At 35.9% G+C, this 24,002-nt stretch overlaps 1 protein-coding gene across 1 annotated transcript; it reads right to left on the reverse strand.

Moving 5' to 3' along the window:
• Nucleotides 1-8,097, reverse strand: LOC102018488. Its single transcript, XM_005401278.1, has 2 exons — nt 6,126-8,097; nt 1-170 (listed from the first exon to the last, which is right to left on the reverse strand). Exon 1 carries the CDS (start codon nt 7,918-7,920, stop codon nt 6,136-6,138), a length of 1,785 nt encoding a protein of 594 aa, XP_005401335.1. The 5' UTR covers nt 7,921-8,097; the 3' UTR covers nt 1-170; nt 6,126-6,135.
• Between the last annotated feature and the right edge of the window lie 15,905 nt (nt 8,098-24,002).

Genomic DNA, 24,002 nt, shown 5'->3' on the forward strand with positions numbered 1-24,002 from the left:
TGGTGTTTCTAAAATTCAATGTAGCTTACAACTGTAAAAGCATATGGCTGCTACCAATCACATGCATGTTTTTAGGAAAGAACAAAGCAGAAAGGGGTGAGGGGAAAGGCTTCATGACTTCAGCTTCTCCAGGGTATCCACGTTAGTAACAGCCATCAAGAATCCACCACCTGCAAAATTTACATGTAATTAGGAAAAATTCCCAGTTTAAAGATTGTAATATTCATTGACCATCTTTGTTCAAATAAATAAAGAATATAAATATGTGCATAGTTGTAGGTATGTGTGTGCACAATGATAAAAAGTGGTTAATTTGGGTAAAAGAATAATGAATTACTTAATTTTTTCAATGTTTTGGCTTCAAATTTTCTGTGAAATAAGTAAATTGCTGTTTTATAAGAAGGAGGTCTGAGCTGAACTGAACCTCAGACAGTTTCGAGAATACTGGTGAGCCGCTGCCTCCCCTCTTCCATGAGCTTGGAAGGCAGGCAGAACCCTGGACAGCTTTAGGGGCCTGGGACCCACTCTCCACCACTCCCCTGCCCCATTGAAAGAGCTGAACCTCAGACAGCTTCAGGAAGGCTGGTGAGCCGCTGCTGCCCACCCCCACAAGCTTGGGAGCCAGGCAGAGCCCCAGACAGCTTCAGAGGCCTGGAGAACCACTTTCCACCACTCCACCCCCATTGGAGCTGAGCTGAACCTCGGAAAATGCTGATGAGCTGCCGATGCCCCTCCCTCACAAGCTTGGGAGCCAGGCAGAGGCCTAGACAACCTCAGGGGCTTTGGGTGCCACTCCCTGCCCCCACTCCACACCCACAGGGGAGCTAAGCTAAAAGTCAGACAGCTTCAGGAGCCTCAGTAACTTGAATGAAGCTGAATATAACCTTTCAGACCTTGAAGACAGCATTACTGCGAATGACCATGTAAGGAAAGGATCTTTTAAAAATAACAAAAAAACAAGAAATAACAATTCAACAGCTGCAAGATGAAGCAAAGAAAAATAATGTAAGATTAAGAGGTATCAGTGAAACAGAAGGTGTCAGCACAAATGACATAAAAAGAACATTTATGGAAGTAATAGCAGAAAATTTCCCAAGCATAGCAAAAGAATTGGACATCCAGGTAAGTGAGACATATAGAACTCCAAGTAGCCATAAACAAAGTAAATCTACACCCAAACATATAGTGATCAAGATCCCAGAAATTCAACAAAAGAACAGAATATTAAAAGCAGTTAGAGAAAAGAAACAGATCACCAATAAAGGAAAGCTCATCAGAATCACAGCAGATTTCTCAACAGAAACCATCATGTCAAGAAGAGCTTGGAGTGAAATATTTCAGATCCTGAAAGAAAACAACTTCCAGCCCAGATTGATGTACCCTGCAAACTATCCTTCAAAATTAATTGAGAAATAAAATATTTCCATGATAACAATCAACTGAAGAACTTCGTGAGCACCAAACCAACCCTACAAAGAGTACTAAAAGATATTCAAGAAAGAGATAAAAAGACCACAACCTTAAGAACAACAACAAAAAGGAACCACCAAGCAGAGCAAGCAACTAAACAGAGGGAAACAAGAGAAACCAACAGCAGGAAAACAACATGACAAAAATAAGCCAATATACATTAGTTATAACCATCAAAGTAAATGGTGTCAATTCACTAACCAAAAGAAGCAGACTAGCTGATTGCAACAAGAAACAAAATCCAACAATATGCTATCTACAAGAAACACATTTAACTCAAAAGGAAATTCATAGACTGAAAATCAAAGAACGGTAAATGATACTCCATGTGACAAGTATGCAGAGAAAAGCAGGTGTAGCTATTATGTTTGCTGACAATGGAAACTTCAAACCAAGAACAATCAAAAGAGACAAAGAAGGTCACTACATACTTGTGAGGGGAAAACTTCAAGAGGAAGAGATGAATGTTCTTGCTTTGATTTGTTTATGTTTGTGATACTGGGATGCTGCTACTGTTTGATTTCTTTGTTTCTCATTTACTACTCTCTTTAAAGTAAAAAAATAATAATAATAATCAAGAGGAGGAGATAACAATCATAAACATCTATGCACCAAACAAAGGAGCACCCAACTATATAAAACAAATTTTAACAGACAAGAAAAATGAAATAAGCAGCAACACAATCGTAACAGGGGAATTTAATACACCATTGTCACAAAGACATAGATCAACTAGACAAAAAATTAGCAAAGAAATAACAGAACTAAACCAAACATGTGAACAAATGGACTTAGTAGAACTTTACAAAGTGTTCCACCCAACAGCATCAGAATACACACACTTCTCAGCTGCACATGAGACATTCTCTAAAATAGACCATATATTAGTACATAGAACATGCTTAAGGAAATGCAAAGAAGTTGAAATTACCTCATGCATACTATTGAACCATAGTGCAATGAAATTGGAAATTAATGACAAAGGAAATCACAAGAAATCCATAAACACATGGAAATTAAACAGCTCACTTCTGAACAATGGGTCACAGATGAAATCAAAGAAGATATTAAACACTATGTACAATCAAATGAAAATCTAGATATGACTTATAGAAACCTGTATGGTGCAATGAAAAGAATCTTAAGAGGGAAATTTATAGCAATGAATTCCCACCTCAGGAAAACAGAATGAGCATAAATAAACAATCTTAGGCTGCACTTCAAGCTTCTAAAAAAGAACAAATCAAACCAAAGCCCAGAGAAGGCAGGAAATTATAAAGCTCAGCACAGAAATTAATGCAATGGAGACTAAAAAAAATACAAAGAATTAGTGAATCAAAGAGTTTGTTTTTTAAAAAAATAAATAAAATTGACAAACCCATAGCCAACCTTATTTTAAAAAGGAATGAAAAAACTGAAATACATGCAATAAGCAATGAAAAAGATGAAATCACTACAGATCCTGAATTCAGAAGATCATCAATACCTACTTTGAAAATCTTTACTCTCACAGCATGGAAAACACAGAGGAAATGGACAGACTCCTAGATACATATGAATTACCAAAGTTCAATCAAGAAGATATAAAAATCCTGAATAACTCTATATCAGCAAGCAAAATAGATAATGTAATAAAAAACTTTCCAATGAAGAAAAGCCCAGCTCCTGATGGATTCACAGCTGAATTCTACAGGAAATTTAGAGAAAATTTGACACCAATTCTTCTCAAACTCTTTAAGGAAATTGAAAAGGAAGCAATTCTCCCCAACTCATTCTTGGAGTTAAGTATTATCCTGATACCAAAACCAGAGAAATACCCAACCTAAAAAAGAGAACTACAAGCCAATCTCCCTAATGAATATAGATGCAAAAATTTTCAATAAAATACTAGCAAATAGAATGTAAGAAATCATAAAGAAGATTATACATCATGACCAAGTGGGATTCAATCCAGGAATGCAGGGATGGTTCAATATACACACAAATCAATTAATGTAATTCACCACGTCAGTAGAGCCAAAGACAAAAATCACATGATCATCTAAAGTGATGCAGAAAAAGCTTTTGATAAAGTCCAACACTTATTCATTATAAAAACCCTACAGAAAATTGGCATAGATGGACTTTACCTCAATCTGATAAAAGCCATCTATGACAAACCAACAGCTAACATCATTCTAAATGGTCAAAAACTAAAAACTTTCACTTTAAAATCAGGAGCAAGACAAGGATGTCCACTGTCCCCACTCTTATTCAACACAGTTCTGCAAATATTAGCCAGAATAATTAAACAAGAGGGAGAAATAAGAAGAATAACAATAGGAAAAGAAGAAGGAAAATTATCATTATTCACAGATGACATAGTATTCTACACAAAAGACCCCAAAAACTCCACCAAATGACTTCTAGATTTAATAACTTCAGTATCATAGCTGAATACAAAGTCAACACTCAAAAATCAATAGCATTCCTGTACACAAACAACAAACAGACTGAAAGAGAAATTAGTGAAACAACACTTTTCATAATAGCATCTAAAAAAATGAAATACTTAGGAATCAATCTAACAAAAGAAGTAAAAGATCCATGCAATGAAAATTACAGTACTCTGAAAAAAGAGATCAAAGAAGATTTCAGAAAATGGAAAGATATTCTTTGCTCATGGATAGGAAGAATCAACATTGTGAAAATGGCCATACTCCCCAAATTGTTGTACAGATTCAAAGCAATCCCAATTAAAATACCATTAGTATAGCTCACAGATCTAGAAAAAATATTCCTAAAATTCATCTGGAACCAGAAGAGGCCTAGAATAGCAAAAGCAATCCTGGGAAACAAAGGAAAGGCAGGAGGCATCACAATGCCTGACTTGAAATTGTACTACAAAGCAACTGTGATAAAATCAGCATGGTACTGGCACAAAAACCTGAAGTTCAATGGAACAGATTTGAAGATGCAGACACAAATGAACAAACACACTCAGCCACCTTATCTTTGACAAATGGTCTAAACATGTTCTCTGAAAGAAAGATAGCCTCTTTAATAAATGGTGCTGGAAAAACTGGCTTTCCACATGCTGAATACTAAAACTAAACCCATGTCTATCACCACGCACCAAAGTCAAAATGGATCAAAGAGCTAAATATCAAAACAGAAACACTAAACCTACTGGAAGAGAAAGTAGGTAAAAATCTCAAAGACACAGGGGTAGGCAGAGAGTTCATGAACAAAAATAAAACTGCGCGGGAAATACTGGAATCTCAACCTATTGAAAAGTTTCTGCACATCAAAAGAAATCACCAACAGGGTAAAAAGAACACCAACAAATTGGGAAAAAAAGTTATCCAACTGCCCCTCAGACACAGCACTTCTATCTAGAACATATAAAGAACTTTAAAAAATCAGCCCCCCAAATTTCAAAGACCCAATCCAAAACTGGGCATCTGAGATGAATATGCACTTCTCAGATGAAGAAATACTAATGGCAAATAAATATATGAAAATATGTTCAACATCATTAGTCATTCAAGAAATGCAAATTAAAACAGCACTGAGATTCCATATCACCCCAGAAAGAATGGCTATCATTAAGAAATCAACCAATGACAAATGCTGGAGAGGCTGTGGGGAAAAAGGAACCCTTCTCCACTTCTGGTGGTAGTGTAGATTGGTGAAAACACTGTGGAAATCAGTTTGGAGATTCCTCACAAAAGGAATTGGAAGTCCCACTTAACCCAGCTATTCCCCTTCTGGGTATTTTTCCAGAAGTATTAAAAACATCATACCACAGCAATATATGTGCACCCATGTTTATAGCAGCACAATTTGTTATAGTTAAATCTTGGAAACAACCCAAGTGCCCATCAACTGATGAATGGAGAAAAATGTTGTGCTATTTTTATACAATGGAGTATTACTCAGCTATAAAAAAGATAAACTTGAGGCTTTTGTAGGTAAATGGATGCAACTAGAGACCATACTCATAAGTGAAATAAATAGGACCCACATGTGTAAACATCATATTGTCTCCCTAGTGTAAGAACATGGAAGAGTAACTAAAATCCAAAATGTACAATAGATAATATGAAAGGGAAAGAAATTGCTCAAAGATGGAACTGGAATGAGAGAAAGAAGGAAAAGAAAGTAGTAAGGCACCATATATATATGGATACCTGGCATAACTGTACTGCTGATATCTGGTGATTTATTGAGGTGAACAGTTAATGCTTAAACTTTTTTTATATGTTTTGACCAATTTTGCCTGCTTATATCTGGTAATCTGAGCAACTTATGTGAAGACAACAATTTGCAGTAAAACAACCACTAGTGAATTCCTACCATCCTGTCTAGTGAAACTATGCATTGTCTTTAATGTTCTCTTAAATTATTATTTTCTTATTCCCTTTAATGGTTTGATCAATCTTCCATTCTTACATCTGGTAATCTGAGCAACTTTGCTGAAGATAACAATATGTACTATAACAACCACTGTTAATCCCTATCATTTGGTTTGAAACCCCATATCATTTTTAATATCCTTGCTTTGTTTTGTTTGTATTTTGCTCTTGTTCTTTTTTTTTTTTTACTATTCTCTTTTAAATTAAAAAGGAAAGAGGTCTAAGAAAACTCTTTGGAATGCTTCCACTCTCACTTACCTTGCTGAAATTAGTGAGTTTGTCCTGGGTCAACATCTCCAGTCTCCTCCGGCCTACGGACCTTCTTGCACTTATAGCAGGCCATGTGCCATGGAAAATTCATCACTTTACACCATGCACAGACCCAATTCACTGGACTATAGCATGAAACAGACTTTTTCTGTTGTTGGGATTCCAGGGCTTTTTTCTCTTTTGTTTCCTTGACTTTCTGCTGCTGAGGCTGCTGTTTCTTGGGGCTTTCTTTCACAGCTTGACTCCAACTCTTCCACCTAGCAGTGTCCTTGGTTCTCTCCACATTTTCTTCCTGCTTGTGACTTCTCAACGATGGGAGTATCATGCACTGGGGTCTGTCTTGATCTTCTTCCTGGATTCCACTTAACTCTGTGGATATCACAACCTGAGCTTTTTCTACACATTCTTGGATTGGACTTCTGGTCCCTGGAGATGTCATGGATTTAATGCATTTTGTACCTTTTGCCTTGCTGTGGCTCCTGCTGATGCCTAGATATGTTGTGCACAGCTCAGCCTTCTCCACATTTTCCGCCTGGCTGTGAATACCTCTGAAACCTGGGGGTGCCTTACCCTGGGCTCCCTCTTGATGATCTTCCTGGCTGTACTTTCTGCTGTCCCCCAGGGAAGCCGTCCCCTGAGGTCTCTCTTGATCTTGTTCTTGGCTATATTGCTGGTTTTCCCCAAGGAAATACATTCCCTGGGGCCACAGTAGACCTTCTTCCTGGTTATGGTTCCTTCCGTCCCCCAGGGGTATCATTCCCAGAGGCCTCTGTTGATCTTCCTCTTGTCCACTGTTTCCCCTTTCCTCAAGGAGAGGCATTCCCTGAGGTCTCTGCAGATCTTCCTGGCTGAGGCTTCTGTCCCCTTGGAGGACTGATCCTTGTAGCATCACAGGGCCTTCCACCTGGCTGTAGCAACTCTGGTCCCACAGTGGTACCATCTCCTCCTGGAAACCCCCTATAGCAGATTGGATAGGTGGGTATATCCCCACAGGAGGCCTCTGAAATGGGCCTCCAGTCCCTGTTTCTGTGACCACTGCAGGTGTTGGAAGCAGCAAGGGTGGTAATCCCATTGGCAATGGTGCCTGGAGTGGGAGAAACTGAGGCACTAGGACAGGATGAGGCGGTGGCATAATCGGGGCCCAGAAATCTGGCATGTAAATAGTATTGTTTGGGGCTGGCACTGGGGTTTCAAAAAGCGACCTGTCATGCTCTCCTACGGCCCACACATCTCTTTGTTGCTCTGCATTTAGGGGCCATGCTGCAGCCCCAAACTGCTCACCTCGTGGCTCAGGCACTATATCTTGTGCTAGCAGGGCAACCTGTGCACACCTCTCAGATTGGAATAGCCTCATCCGGAGCATATCACATTCACTCTGTGCCTGATGCAGGGCAGACCTTGCGAGCTGCAACTGTGTGGTCGCCTGGTCTCGCTGCTGACGCACTTGCTGCAGCTCCGAAGCCAAAGCCCAAGAGAGTGCCTCACGGCCTCTCAGCTGTTCCTTCAGCCGCCTGACTTGTCGTATGTGTTGCTCTCGCTGTCTCGCAACCACCCGCACCGCCAAGGCCAGCGCACTCCAGGCGCAGGCCTTCTTGTGGTTGCGTGGCATGTGCGGGTCACTCAAGATGTTATGAAGGCCGTCCTCTATCTCATTCCAGGACCGCGAGCGGAAGGTCAAGTAGAAATCTTGGCCACCACCATTCATTAAAATTTCATTGTTGATAAGCCGAATTACCTCAGTGTAGCGGAAGCCGCTGGTGGGGTCCCCAAATCCAACCGCCATGGCTGCCGAAGCTCTGACACCAATAAAGTCTACGGCCGTCAAGCCAGTTTCTCTCCACCTCCCCCACTGAGTTCTACTTCAATCTTTGACCGCTCCTGGCCTTTGGTGAGGTCTCCGGCATCCCTCAGCACTTCATTCCCATGATCAAACTTGATCTCCTCACCGCAGCAACCTTTCTCTCGCCACAAGAAACGTCACAGAGAGACGCTGTACGCTGTACGTAATAGCGTCATGGCGTCATGGCGTCATGCCGTCGTGCCCTTAAGGCGGAAGTACTACTGGGAGCAGACTCTCTTGGCACAGCGCCACCTACAGGAAGAGGAGGCAGTGTGACTGTAGTGGGAACAGCCAGTGAACCAAAAGAAACTTTTGTTTACAAGACTTTGGGAAAGGGGTTAGGGATTTAGTTCAGTGGCACAGCGCTTGCCTGGCAAGCAGGAGGTTGTGAGTTCGATTCCTGGTACCAGAAAAAAAACAAACAAACAAAAAAAGACTTTGGGAAGGATAATACCCAACGTTGTAGAATGGATCCCTAGGCATGTGCCGCACTTGAACAGGTGAGTACAAGAAGGTGGTTCTTAACTCAGTTTCCTCTCATCTACTTTCAGTTACTACTTAAAATTTCATAGGATCAGTCATGCTTTCTGAACATTGCACTCCTCATCCTGGAAAGGTGAATTTAGAATTCCTGTCATCAAGGTAGTCAAGTAACTTAGCCATGAAATCCCTGAACTCTTATCTATAAATTCACTCCCATCTTTTATCTGCTCAACCAACCCTGATCTCAGATAGTACCTGCCTTTTTAGATTAAATGTTCCTCCTATGGTCTGGATATTCCATAGACAAATGCCATAGGAGTCCTCCAGGATGTACCAGGCTTCAACCCAAAAAAAGAAAACACATGCAGCCGGGGATATAGCTCAGCAGCACAAGCACTTGCCTGGCAAGTGCAAGGTCCTGAGATTGATTCCTAATACAAAAAAAGAGAAAAAGAAAGAAAGAAAGAAAGAAAGAAAGAAAGAAAGAAAGAAAGAAAGAAAGAAAGAAAGAAAAAGAAAGAAAGAAAGAAAAAGAAAGAAAGAAAGAAAGAAAGAAAGAAAGAAAGAAAGAAAGAAAGAAAGAAAGAAAGAAAAAGAAAGAAAACACATGCTAAAGGTAACTATATACATAAATACCAAAAAAAGCATTAATCTATTTTTAGCATGTAAATCCTCTTTAACATATACTTTAAAAAGCATTTACATAAAACAGTATAAATCTGTGTTGGTAGGCACTTAATATATATAAATGTAACTTATGACAGTAACAACATGGGAAGCACCTATATCTATGTGAAGATTGTGGTAGAATATTCTAAGTAAATTGGTATTAATCTGAAATATATTGTCATAAGTTAATATTGCAATTATAGCCTCCAGGTCAACTGCTAAGAAAATAACTACAAAATATAGAGATAGGGTAATGTGAAAAAATAAAAATAGTAACCATAAAAAAATTAATGAAGCATCCAAAAAAACCAGTAAAGACAAAATAAGAGGCATGACATATTCAAATACAAATAGAAAATAAAAAATCAGAAGTCATTCCTTTTCAGTAAGTATGTTAAATATGAATGAATTTTAAAAGGCAAAGAATAGAATGGATATCTTTTTTAAAAATAGATCCAAATATATATTGTATACAAAGTTCTTTTAGACACAGAGGTTGAAAGTAAATGGATAGAAAAAATTATTCCATACAATCAACTAATTGAAAGCTAGATTAAATCTATAAATACCAGAGAAAGTAGATTTTAAGATAAAAATTACTGAGAATGCGAAGTAGAATATTATATAATGTTTTCTAAGTTAAGCTATGAAGAAGGTATATATATTATATATATACCTGCAGCAAAACCCCAGAATACATGCATAAATGGGTAGATTATTGGGAGATATAGTAGTTCTACAATAACAGTTGGATAGTTCAATACCCAACTTATAATAATGGATAGAAAAACTTAAAATATTAATAGAGACATACAACTGTTTAATAATACCATGAAATAAATATACCAACCAGACATCTAGATAACAGTCAATTGCCAGAGGAAAAAACTGCATATTCTTCTCCAAGAAACATGAGAAATTTCCTAAGATGGGCTATATTTAGGCTCCAAACAGGAGCCTCAAAAATTTAAATGTTTGGTGTCATAGTAAATATGTCCTCTGGCCACAATAGAATGAAATTGAAAAAATAGTAACAGAAAAAAATTTGCAAAATACACAAATATGTTGCTATGGTTTAGATTTAGAATGTTTGCCAAGCATTTCAATTGCTCAGAGAGAGGGCTTTTAAAAGGTGATTGGATGATGGGGATGCTACACTCATCACTAAATTGATCCACTGATGAATTCATAGATAAATGTGCTCTTAGGACGTGAGGCCTGATTGGAAGAGGTGTGTCCCTAGGTGTATCCTCCTTGCTTTGTGCTTCCTGGCTACCATGAGGTGGCCAGCTTTCTTCCACTATTGAACATTGCCCTTTGAACATGATGTTTCTACCTTAGAGCCAGCAAACTGTGGACTTAATCCCCTGAACCATGAGCTTAATTGAACCTCTTCTCCTTTAGGTTGTGGTTTGTGGACATCAGATATGTACCCTAGCAATGGAAAAACTGACTAATATTTATGTGAAAATTAACACACTCCAAAAGAGCCACTCAGTCAGAGAGTTACAAGAGAAATCTAAAAATATGTTGAGACAAATGAGAAACACAACATACCATGACTAGTGGGATTCAGCAAAAGTAATATTCAGAGGAAAATTCATAGCTAAATTCAAAGCATGCAGAAAAAAGGAAACAATAAGTATTATAATGGAAAGGAACAAAACACAGAAAAGAAAAACAATGTAAAGAATTAATGAAATTGAAGTCAGTTGTTTGGAAAGATCAACACAATTGACAATTCTTAATACAGACTATTGAAAAAAAAGAGAAGATTCAAATTACTAAAATTAAATGAAACAAGACCTTTACTACTTATGTTACAGAAATAAAAGGGGTTCTGAGAGAATCTTATGAACAATTATATGCCAATAAATTTGATACTTAGATGAAATAGACACATTCCTAGGAACAGACAAACTATCAAACTGACTCAAAAAGAAATGAAAAAATCAAAAATGAATAGAAAAAAGAAAAAATAATCAATAAATGGACAAATGAACTAGACCAGTGGTGGTGATCCTATGGCACACCTGCCACAGCAGGCATGCTGAGCTCTTCTTGTCAGCACGTGAGCCAAGTTGCCCTGGCAGCCAAGCATCAGATAACTGTTTTTTCTGAACTAAAACCTCAGTATTCAGGTTAATTGCAGTGTTAGCATTTTGCAATGAATAAGTGGGTTTAGGGTTGCAGTTTGGGCACTTGGTCACTAAAAGATTTACCATTACTGGACCAGACAGATACTTCTCAAGAGAAGAAATATATATGGCCAATAAGTATATGAAAAATGTTTAACATCTTTAGCCATTGGGGAAATGCAAATCAAATCTATATTAAAATACTATCTCACTGCAGTCAGAATGGCTATCATCAAGAATACAAAAAAATAATAAATGCTGGATGCAGGAGGAAAAATATTCCTATACATTGTTAGTAGAAATGTAAATTAATACATCCATTATGAAAATCAGTAGTGAGTTCCTCAAAACTAAATTACCATTTAATCAATATATACCACTGCTCAGTACATAACCAAAGAAAATGAAGTTGGATAACAAACAAAACTCTAAATACCCACATAGATCACAGCAAAATTCATCATAGCTAAGCTATGGAAATAGCCTAGGTGCCTGTTAACTGATGAATGAACAAAAATGTGATATGTGTACACAATGGAGTACTATTCAGACATAAACAATGAAATCATGGCATTTTCAGAAAAATGGATGGAGCTGAGGTCATCACATTAAATTGAATAAGCCAAACTCAGAAAGACATGTTTTTCTGCTACATGGTATCTAGGGGGAAAAGTGATTATGTGAAAGTAGAATGGAGACTTAGAGAAGAGGAAGGGAATCGAGGAGGGAGAAAGAAAGGGCAAAAGGTGATAATGAACAGTGGAAATGATCAAAGCATGTTATATGCATGTATGAATATGCCAAATTGAAACATATTATTCTATGTAACTAACATGAAATAATAAAAAATTTAAAGAATAAAGAGACTAGCCTGGCATGGTGATACACACCTATAAACCCAGCACTCTGGGAGGCTGAGGTAAGAAAATTCCAAATTCAACCCTAGACTAGGGGATGTAGGAATTTAACAAAACCCTATCTCAAAATAAAAAATAAAAGGACTGGGGATGTAACTCAGTGTGAAGGACCTGGGCTCAATCCCCAGTACCATAAAAAAAAAGAAAAAGATAAAAGTGGTTAAATCAGTAATAAAAATCCTTTTGACAAAAAAATCCCAGAATGAGATTGCTTGACTGTTAAATTCTACCAATCACAGAAGAGTTGACAGAGACTTATCTCACACTTTTCTAGAAATATATGAGAAGACCTCTTAGCTCATTCTATCAGGGTGGTATTGCCTTCATAACAAAGCCAGACAAAGATATCATAAGAAAACAAAACTATTGAGTAATATCACTGTATATATAGATAGAAAAACCCTTAACAAAATACAGTGTCCAGTGGCAAAGTAAAAGGGTTATAAAGCATAGCCAGATAGGATTTATCTCAGCAATACAAAAGTGGCTTAATATATGAAAATCTATCAGTGCAACTCATCATTTTACTAGAATGAAAGGGAAAAATCCTACCAGATAGTCTAATAGGTACACAAGAAGCATTTGACAAAATCCAACACCTTTTCATGAGGAGAAAACCTAAACAAACTAGAAAAAGGAAAGGAATTTCCTCAACCTGATAAAGAACATTTATAAAATATCCACAGCTCCCGCTGAAACCCACCCATCCCAAGATCAGGAACAGATAAAAATGACACTTTTGTTATTGTTATCCAACATTGGCCTGGTACTCTTAGCCAGGCATCTAAATTGGAAAGGAATAAGTAAAACTAAAGTACTTCTATTTAATGATGAAATGATTCCAAAGTAGAAGACCCCAAAGAACCCACAATGAAGTTACTGAGGGTAATAAGCAAATTCAGCAAAGTGGCTGTATATAGTATCAATAAACAAAAATCAATATTTCTGTGCACTAGCAGTGAACAACTCCATTTCCAGAAAATTAAGAAAATTATTCCATTTATAATACCATCAAAAAGAATAAAATACTTAGGAACAAATGTAACCAAAGAGGTAAAAGATGTATACCCTGAAAATTACAAAATATTGCAAAAGTACTTAACACCTAAAAAATGGAAAGACATCCAATGTTTATGTATTAGGTAATTTCATATTTTAAACATAGCTGTAACTCCCAGAGTGCTCTACAGATTCAATATAATCTCTTATCAGAATGCTAACTGTCTTTTCTGTAGAACTGCAAAAGCTGATCCTAACATTAACGTGGGACTGACTAACTATAAGGTATCCTGAATAACCAAAACAGTCTACCTCTTCCAAGAAAGTTATCATGACCACTCTTCCACCAATACTGTAATTAGTTTTTTAAAATTCTTCTTCCTCACTAACTAGTTTTAGTCCACTGACAGCAGAGACTGTCCTTTCATATCTGTATTCCTAGCACCTAACCTGGTTCCTATTACACGTAGTGCTCACAAATGCTAAAGAGAGGGAATAGTGGTGTACTTGATGAAATGGGAATAGGAAAGAGAAATAAAGACTATCCCATGATTTCTAAATCTCTCATTAAAATTCAGACTGAAAAGTAAGGATATATATATGTCATGGCTCTAATCCAAGAAAAGACACACATTCCTAAAAATAATTCATCACATCCAAATTGATGCATCTATCTTTAGGGAAAGTGTTTTTATATACTGTTAAACTTTATAACAACTTCAAACTATTTTCAAATTAATGTAACAACACTTCATAAATGTCAAGGTGTTTTAAAGTGATTAAGTTTAAAATACTTTGGCCTTTAAGGCCTTTATGAAATCTATTTCTGCTGTATTGAAACAGGAAGGTGATATATAATGGCCTGTAAAGCGATATTTAAAAGGTAACTTGACTTAGTTATCATTCTTGATGAAACAATGATAATATCACAAATATCACCACACTTTATTTTGCAGGTGAGCAAGTTTGCAAAGTATGAATGTATGTTTACAAGAGAGTAGAACAACTCAATTGCATAAATTAATCAATCTGAGAAACCACATTAAAAACACAGCTAAATTTTACATGATTTTCAGTAAGTTCATATACTTTCAATTTTAGTGTAACCTCTGTCACAAAACTTTCATAATAACTTTAAATGATAATCATTGATGATAAAGAAGGGAAAATAACATTTTAAAGTTCATCATATTCGTGTGTATCTACACTTGTGCAGATTTAATCTCTCAGGAACCAAAGGTGGTAAATAGAATAAAGAAAAGGCATATACAGTAAACATAACCTGAGTATATGCTGAGTACTGAGAAACAGCTTTCATACTGCCTAAAAATTTTATACCTTTTATCATATGCTTTCCTTTCTTGTGCTTTGTACTCACAGTGACCTATTCTATATAACTGCCCAACAGATGCACTGTGAAAGGAGCTCTCTTGGCAGTTATTCTCAGAAATACCAGAGTGATGTTCCTTGTTTATTTTCCCATGTGAGCATAAGCTCATAGTCAATAACAAAAATATGAGCATGGCTGAACACAATGTTACATTATAAGCAAAGAAAATTTACAATCAATTCCACCTGACCCATACATATATATAGCATATATAGGTGCTATTGTAGATATGGTAAAGTTAGCCATAAGAAATAAGTAGACCTAAATTCATTTTATGAAAATTGATTTATTTTCCATCTCCTTGTTTGTTGTCAAATATGTGTAAATAACATCATGATTGAACATTTTCTCTAAAACCATTCACAAATTTAAGTCTTCTTATCTTAACCCTGGCCATAAATATAACTATGCACACAACTTCTTATGTCTGCTTACATTCCAAGATGCCCTGGAGTACTCAAGAAAGCAGAGATCCTGAGACATTAAGCTGTAGTCTGCTAATTAGCTAGTAAGTCATGCTTGGGTCATCACACTTGGCAGAGACAGATGGGACAGATGAAACACTAGACAAATGTGGTAGTGTGAAACAAAGCAGAATGGACTCTTAATTGTCAAGGAATTGAGAGTCTAAAGGTTGGGACTCAAGGTAGGAGGCTATAGCAGAAAGCTACAAAGCACCTGGGGGGCAGATTTCTGAGTAGCTAATTACCTCAGGACAAGCATATACAGAATGACTTATACAGAATGACTAGGGGTACTGCACTTAAGAAAAATCACTGGATCAGAATTGGAGGAAGCCAACAGGCACCAGCATTTCATAGAAACAACCTATCAATAATTTCACATCCAAAATACATTTACACCATTAATATAAGTACATTTATAGCAGAGTGTAAAATTAATACTACTGTGGTTTGGGTCTAATGGCAAGAAGAAAACTCTTGAGAACACTAGATACTTAAAGGTCAGTAGACTATATCTGATGGCAGAACAAACAAAAAGTGTCTAATTTTCACTACACACACACACCACAGACTCTTCTCAAAATGTCACTTAAACTATCATTCCCTTTTTTTCCATCACCTTCTTGAGCCTTGAACAGTAAAGTGCAGATTGCTACTGTAAGGGAATGAGCAACAGGTAGAACAAGTATGACTTTATCCAAATTTTCCTAACCTGAGGACAGCTCTATAAAGCCATTGATTTTCCTTCTACATTTGCTCAAGGGTAAGAAGAGAGGGCAGTGACTTTTTCACCAGTATGAGTTCCATGATGCACTGCTTTTAAAAAGTCAGTGGCTAGAAAGACAGCAGACTATTTCTCTGAGGTATTATCTCATTCTCTGGAAATGTGGGGTTGATTCATACTTAGAAGAAAACAAATCACAGAATGCTTTGTGCCAGATAAGGGTAGTCATTACTTAACACCCAAATAAACATGAACTCACACAACTACACACATACATACATACGTTAGTGCATACAAACCCTGCCCTCCATAAAGCACCAAAATAAAAGGGCAACATCCAGCCCTGCTCTCACACTGCCCAAGGGCATACTCTGAGCCCTGTTCACTCATCAAAGTTGCTTCTGCTCTAAAGTGCCAGATGTCATCTCTCCCTAGAATGTACTTTTCTCATCTGCCCTTACTGACCCACAGCTGCGAAAAAGTTTTTGACATTGTACTGCTTGTCATAACAACAGTTAGGATGTAGTGGGAGTGATTACCATGCAAAAAAATTGTGTAAATTATTTCATTTGATCCTCTAACTCAGTGAGTTACAGGTACAATTATTATTTCAGCTTATAGATGGGGACACTAGGACTCATGAAGGATAAGTAATTTGCCCAGTATAACATAGCTAAGAAGTGGTAAACTAAATGTCTTTGTGAATCCTTTGTCATATTTGTATTAAGCCTTTTTTAAAAGAAATGTGATAGTACTAGTGGCACAACTAAAGCTCTCCTCTAATATTATTTCTTCTTTCTTTCTCCTCTGTCTCTAATTGTAACTCAAGGTTGGCATATATCTTCCTTGTTTTTATAGGTATGTATTTATCTAGAAACATTTATGCAGTATTACCTCAGTGATAAAGCAGTATAAACTTGTTTCAAACTTGTATGTTTCACTTCACAGGGTATTTTTTAGATTGTTTTATATTGATACTTGTAGATTAGCTCACTCATTTTAATTGCTATTTAAAAAGTCACACTCTTAGTGTGCATTTATTTCCAGTATTTTCACCAATAGCAACTGTTGCAATTAACAATATTGTGTATGCCTCATGGTTATATCTACTTAAAAGTGGAATTTCCTCATGCCTACATCTGTAATTTTATTAGATACTGTTAAGTTGTTCCCTAGAATGGTCTTAAGAGGTTACACTTCAGTGTGGATACAAATACAGCACTTCTGTATTCCACAAACTTACTGAACAAGTTCATCTTAAATATGATAGCACAGTTCAGAAACTGATACTTAAGACAAATTATGGAAGATAATGTTTCTGAAGCCCAAATGTCCATGAGCATCTAGAAATGAGCCTATAAAATATGGATCTCCAGGCCTGGCTCCAGACCTACTGAATCAGATTCACTAAAGATAACACCACAGAATGCTCACTTGATTCTGATGCAGTTGATCTGTAAACCAGACCTTGTAGACCAGTGGTTTTGGCTATATTCTGATATATACTGTGGTAGATAATTTTTCATCTTTAACTGTATATTAGGCTGTTAAAAAGCAACACATATGGCTGCATTAGCTGATATCCTTTACACATTATCATAGAATATGTGCTTGTCTTTTGCAAATGACTGTCATAGAAAAGCTATACAAGATTTGAGAGTGGAAGAGCTGAAATTATGTAGTTCTATTGTATTCTGTGGCACTGAAATAAGGAAATACTTTTAGCTGTCTAAATTCATCAACAACTGATAGAAAAAGAAAAGGAAAAATTTTTATGCTGTTAACATTAAAAAGAGAGAAGCCAGGCATAGTGACACATACCTGTATCCCTAGCACTTGGAAGGCTGAGGCAAGAGGATCACTGCAAGTTGGAGTCTGCATAGTGAGTTCAAAGACAGCCTGAGCTACATAGCAAGAGCCTGTATCAAAAGTGATCAAATTAGTAACTAAATAAATAATGAAAGACAGAAGCACAGAGAATGTTTGTGGTACATTCAAGTCCTCCTCCATTCCCATAATTAATACTGAGAGAAGTGTTGACAAAAGCCTGATAATTTTCACAAATTTCCTTCAGTTTACAGAGATTTGGCCTATAATCATAAGAATAAAATTTCCCAACAGCTACAAGATGAAGCAAAGAAGACTAATATAAGATTGATTGGGGTCAATGAGAAAGCTACAGACAGCACAAGTGCCACAAAAAAATCTTCATGGAAATAATGGCAGAAACCTTCCCAAGTATGGAAAAAGAACGTGACATACACATAAATGAAGCATTTAGAACTTCAAACATTCATGACCACAATAAAAGTACACCAAGACATATAATAATCCAGATTCCAGAAATTCAGCACAAAAACAGAATATTAAAAGCTGTTAGAGAAAATAAAAAGATCACTTATAAAGGAAAGCCCATCAGAATCATGGAAGACTTCTCAGTACAAACCCTCAACTCAAGAAGAACTTGTAGTGAAGTATTTCAGGTCCTGAAAGAAAATAACTTCCAACCCAGATTGATGTACCTTGAAAAACTATCTTTCAAAATTAATCAAGAAATAAGATACATCCATGACAAAGAACAACTGAAGAAATTCATGACCACCAAACCAACCCTACAAAGAGTATTGAAAGATATTCTAAATAGAGAAAAAAATGACCACAATTCTAAGAGCAATAACAGAAAGAAACCACCAGGCAGGGCAAGCAATTAAACGTATGGGAAAAAGCAGAGAACCAACAACAGGAAAATACCATGACAAAGATAAACCAATACATATCAGTTATAACCATCAATATAAATGGTCACACTTCACCAATCAAAAGAAACAGACTGGCAGAGTGGATCAAAAAACAACATCCAACAATATGCTGTATACAAAAACACATTTAATGCAAAAAGAAATTCATAGACTGAAAATCAAGGATAAAAAACAATCCTCCACACAACTGGAACCCATAAAAAAGCAGGAGTAGCTATTATTTTTGCAGATAATGTCAACTTCAAACCAACAATGGTCAAGAGGGATAAAGAGGGTCGCTACATAAGAGATAACAATCATAAATATATATGCACCAAATACAGGAGCACCCAACTATATAAGACAATTATTACTATACATGAAAAATCAAATAAGCAATAACACAATTGCAGTGGGAGACATCAGTACCCCATTATCACAAAGAGATAGATCAACTAGACAAAAAATCAGGAAAGAAATAACAAAACTGATCCAAACCTGTGAACAGATGGACTTAGTGGATGTTTTTAGACCGTTACACCCAACATCATCAGAATACACATTCTTCTCAGCTGCACATGGAATGTTCTCTAAAATAGACCCTATACTAGCCCACAGAACGTGATTAAGTAAGTGCAAAGGAATTGAAATTATCCCATGCATAATATCTGACCATAGAGCAATGAAATTAGAAATCAATGGTAAAAGATACTGCAAAAACTCCATAAACACATGGAAATTAAGCAGTACCCTCCTGAACAACCATTGGGTCACAGATGAAACAAAGGAAGAAATTAAACAACATCTACAACTAAATGAGAATGAAGACAAAACATACCAGAACCTACGGGATGCGATGAAAGCAGTCCTAAGAGGAAATTTTATAGCAGTGAATTCTCATATCAGGAAATCAGAATGAGCACAAATAAATGATCTAATGTTGCACCTCAAGGCTCTAGAAAAAGAAGAGCAGGACAAAGACAAAGCCCATAGAAGGGAGGAAATTATAGAGATCAGAGCAGAAATTAACACAATGGAAACCATGAAAACAGTACAAAGAATAAATGAAGAGTTGGTTCTTTGAGAAAATAAATAAAATAGGGAAAGAAACTGCTCACTAGGAAAGAACAACTGGGATAAGGGAAAGGAGAAAAGAAAGAAAGAAGAAAAGGAAAAAATATATGTATATATAAACAAGATAATTAAGATAATTGTTCTACTATTTTCTATTAGTTTTTTGAAAGGAACAGTTAATGTGTAATTGTTTGATCAGTCTTGCATACCTATATCTGGTAATCTGAGCAACTAAAAACTACTTTGAAGATAACGATAAGTAATTCATCAACCATTGTTAATTTCCTATCATCTTGTTTTGAAATTCTGTATCATTTTTATAGTTTTTGTGCTGTTTTGTCTTTGTTTTTGTTATTTTTTGTTCTTTTCTCTTTAAAATAAAAAACAATGATAGACACTGTGAAATGATAGGAAACCACTCAAGAGTAAAGGGCAACTGGGATGTGGGAAAAGAGAAGGGAAAGAAGGAGAAATTTTGTGTGTATGTATATACAGGATAGTTAACACGGTTGTTCTGTCTTCTATTTCTATGCAGAAAGAAACTGTCAATGAGTCTTTGGTTGATCAGTATTGCATGTCTATATCTGTTTTCATGAGAAGCCACTTTGAAGATATCAATATGTAATACAACAACCATTATTAATTCCCTACCACTTTGTTTGTAACTCCATATTGTCTGTACTGTTCTTTTGCTATGTTGTAAAATGTTGTCTGTTAATGTTTACCTCCTTTTATTTTTAAAATAAAAAAAAAAAAAAATAAAAACCAGTAAAATTTCCCAATTATTTGAATGAGTTTTGATAACATTTTCTCAGAATTTTTCAAATTCATTTAAATATTCTAATATAGTCATTTGTACTATACAGTACTTTTATTATCTCTTTAATGTCTGCAGCATATGTAATGATATCCAATTTTTCATTTTCAATATTGATTATTTGGGTCTTTTTTCCTTTTTAACTTTTATTTTTATTACTGCATGTTTATAGTACATAATGATTACATTCATCATGGGTAGTTGGTACATGTATGTATATAACACATCTTAATTCATCATCCTCTTCTCCTCCATCCCCTCTCCACTTCTTTGTCCCTTTCCATTTGCAAAAGATCTACCACCCTGTTTCCTATTATCTATTATTTTCCTCTTTTTAGTTACATTTTGGAGAAATATAAGAGAAATTGTATTTCATCTAAACCTGGATGTCTTATTTTTCACTTAGCATTATGGTCTCAAGGTATTTCTATTTTCCTACAAATGATTTGATTTTACCCTTCTTTATGGCAGAGTAGTACTCTACTATGTACAAATACCACATTTTCTTTATCCACTCATCCGTCTATGGACATATAGGCTTCACCCTAAAGGTAGCATTTAGAAGTTGTGCTCCATAAACATGAGTGTGCATGTATCACTATAATATGATGTCTTTAACTCTTTCAAGAATATACCTAGAAGTGGAATAGGTAGGTTGATTAGAATTTCTAGTGTTAGTTTTTTTCATTTATTTACTGGCCATTTGTACTTCTGCTGCTCAGAATTGTCTCTCCATTTCGGTGGCCCATTAGTTGATTACATCTTCTAACTTGGGGGTTCTATTTTTTGAAATTCGTTATATATTATAGATATTAGTCCTCTGCCCAAGGAATAGCTAGCAAAAATGTTTTCCCTTTCTGTAGGTTGCCTCTTCTTCACTCTTGCTTGTTTCCTTTGCTGTCCACAGGCTTTCACTTTACCATGATGCCATTTGCTGATTCTTGATGTTATTTTTGTGCCATTGAGGTTCTGTTTAGAAAGTCCTATGTGTATGTCTTCAACAGTTTTACCTAAGCTTGTCCCCCTATAACTTGTTCATACAATTTGCTTTGCCTGAGTTAGGAATGTTAATCCAGCTTTATATCCTTTTAATAAATTCTTTGGTTTTGTTGAGAAGTTTTGTATCTAAAATCATGAGTGTTGTTTAACCAAACTTGCAGCTGGAGTTGCTTCAGAGTGCTGGTAGGGCTATTTCTAAAACACCAGGTACTAAACTAAAATCAAAACAGAACAAAAGTCTAAATATTAAACAATTGGCTTTAAGATAAAACAGGTAAACATTTTGAAGTAAACTAGGACTTTCTGAAGAGAAACTCAATTCAACAATAAACATCAAGAACCAATGGGATTATATCAGATTATTCTATACAGCAAAGGAAACAACAGAACAGGGAGAAAATCTACAGAGACTAATATTTAGAATATATAAAGAACACACAAAAAAGTAGACCCCTCAGAAGTTGGAGACTCAATCAAAACATGGGCAACTGAAATGAAGAGATACTTTTCAGAAGTACAGAAGGCCAGTGAATACATGAAGACATATCCATCATTTCTGGCTATTATAGAAATTCAAATTAAAACAGAGTCCATCTTACTCTAGAAAAAAATGGCTATCATCAAGAAATCAAATAACCAGTCCTGTCCAGGTAGGGGGAGTAAAAGAACCTTTCTACACTGTTGGTGGGAATGTAAACTAGAAAGTCAACTATAGAAATCAGTGTGAAGATTCCTCAAAATCTAAAACTAGAAAGTCTGTTTAACCCAACTATTCCCCTTCTAGGTATCTTCTTAAAAGAGTTAAAGGAAGCATATTACAGTGTTACATGCATATCTGTGTTTATAACAGTACAGTTCATAGTAAGTAGCTAAATCTTAGAAGCAGCCTATATGTCTATCAACAAACAGATGAGTAAAGAAAATGTGACAAATGCAATGTAGTACAATGTCATAAAGAAGACTATATTTGAGTTATTTTTCAAAAATAATGCACCTTGAGACAACAATTTTAAGTGAAATAAATCAATCACAGAAGCTTAAAAATAAGAGTTTTATCTATTTTGTTTTTCAACAGATTATTTCTGTTTTAACGTGTAAATCTTTGATCCATTTTTATTTCAGTTTAGTACATGTTGAGAGATATGGGTCTACAGTCAGTGTCATACATCCAGATAGCCAGTTTTCCCAATGTCTTTTGTTAAGGAGGCATCTTTCATATAGCACTTTTTTTCTGAGACAGGGTCTCAGTACATAGTCCACACTGGCCTTGAACTCACTATGTAGCCCAAGCTATTCTCAAACTTGCAGCAGTCCTCCTGCATCAGCCTCCCACGTGCTGGGATTACAGGCATGTGCTACCACTGCAGGATCAGCATATGTATTTGGCTCCTCTGTGAATGATCAGATAGTTGAATTCATCCAGGGCTGTTTATACATCTTTTATACTGTTCCATTGATCCACATGTTTGTTTTTATGCTGCAATCATGATATTTTTGTCACTGTAGCATTGTAGTATAACTTGAAGTCTGGAATTGTGATGCCTATTACATTGTTCTTCTTGGCCAGGATTGTTTTCATATTGTGGGTCATTACTTGTTCCATGTGAATTTTAAGATTGATTTCTCAGTTATTTTCTGTGAAAATTGTTATTTGTATTTTGATTTTGATTACATTAAATAAGTATATCAGTTTGTAAATACAGCCATTTTTACTATATGGGTTCTGTCACTTAGGAATAGGGGATATCTTTCCATTTTCTGATGTCCTCATTAATCTCATTTTAGAGAGTATTGTTTTCATATTAGAGGTCTTTCACCTTTTTATTAGATTAATTCCTAAGCGTTTAATTTTTTGTCTTGTTATTGTGAATGGTATTTTTTTTCCTAGTTTCTCTCTCAATGATTTCATTGTTGCTCTATAGGAACTTTATTGATTTTGGGGGGTGTTGATTTCTTATCCTTTTCCATTACTGAACTTGATTATTAATTGTAGTAGTCTTTTGATGTCTTGAGGGAGTCTCTATGTAGAAGATCATGTCATCCGTAAAAAATGACACTTTGACTTCTTCATTTCTGATACATATCCTTTTTATTTATTTCCCTTGCCTCATTGCTTTGGCTGATATTTCAAATACTATATTGAACAGGAATGGTGAGAGTGGGCATATATCACTGTGGTATGATGTTTTTAATTCTTCTGGGATGATAGCCAGAAGGGGAATAGCTAGTTCAAATGGGACTTCTAGTCCTACTTTTTTAAAGGAATCTCTACACTGAATTCCGTAGTGGTTGTACCACTCTACATTCCCCCCAACAGTAAAGAAGGGCTCCTTTCTTCCAACAGCCATTCCAGCATTTGTTACCCCTTGATTTTTTTTTTTTTTTTTTTTTTTTTATGATAGCTACTCTTGCTGGGGTAAGATAGAATGTCAGTGCTGTTTTAGTTTGCATCTCTTGAATGACCAGTGATATTGAATATTTTTTCGTGTATTTATTTGCCACTTGTGTTTCTTCATCTGAGAAGTGCATATGCATCTCAGATGCCCATTTTGGGATTAGGTCTTTGAATTTGGAGGGTGTGACTTTTTCAGTACTTTATATGTTCTAGATATA

The sequence above is a fragment of the Chinchilla lanigera genome, unplaced genomic scaffold (genome assembly GCF_000276665.1).
Source record: "Chinchilla lanigera isolate Chin_1 unplaced genomic scaffold, ChiLan1.0 scaffold00072, whole genome shotgun sequence".
Taxonomy (NCBI): domain Eukaryota; kingdom Metazoa; phylum Chordata; class Mammalia; order Rodentia; family Chinchillidae; genus Chinchilla; species Chinchilla lanigera.

Excerpts from the sequence above, each read along its gene's own strand:
- LOC102018488 (XM_005401278.1), bottom strand. The coding sequence starts at position 7,920 with ATGGCGGTTGGATTTGGGGACCCCACCAGCGGCTTCCGCTACACTGAG.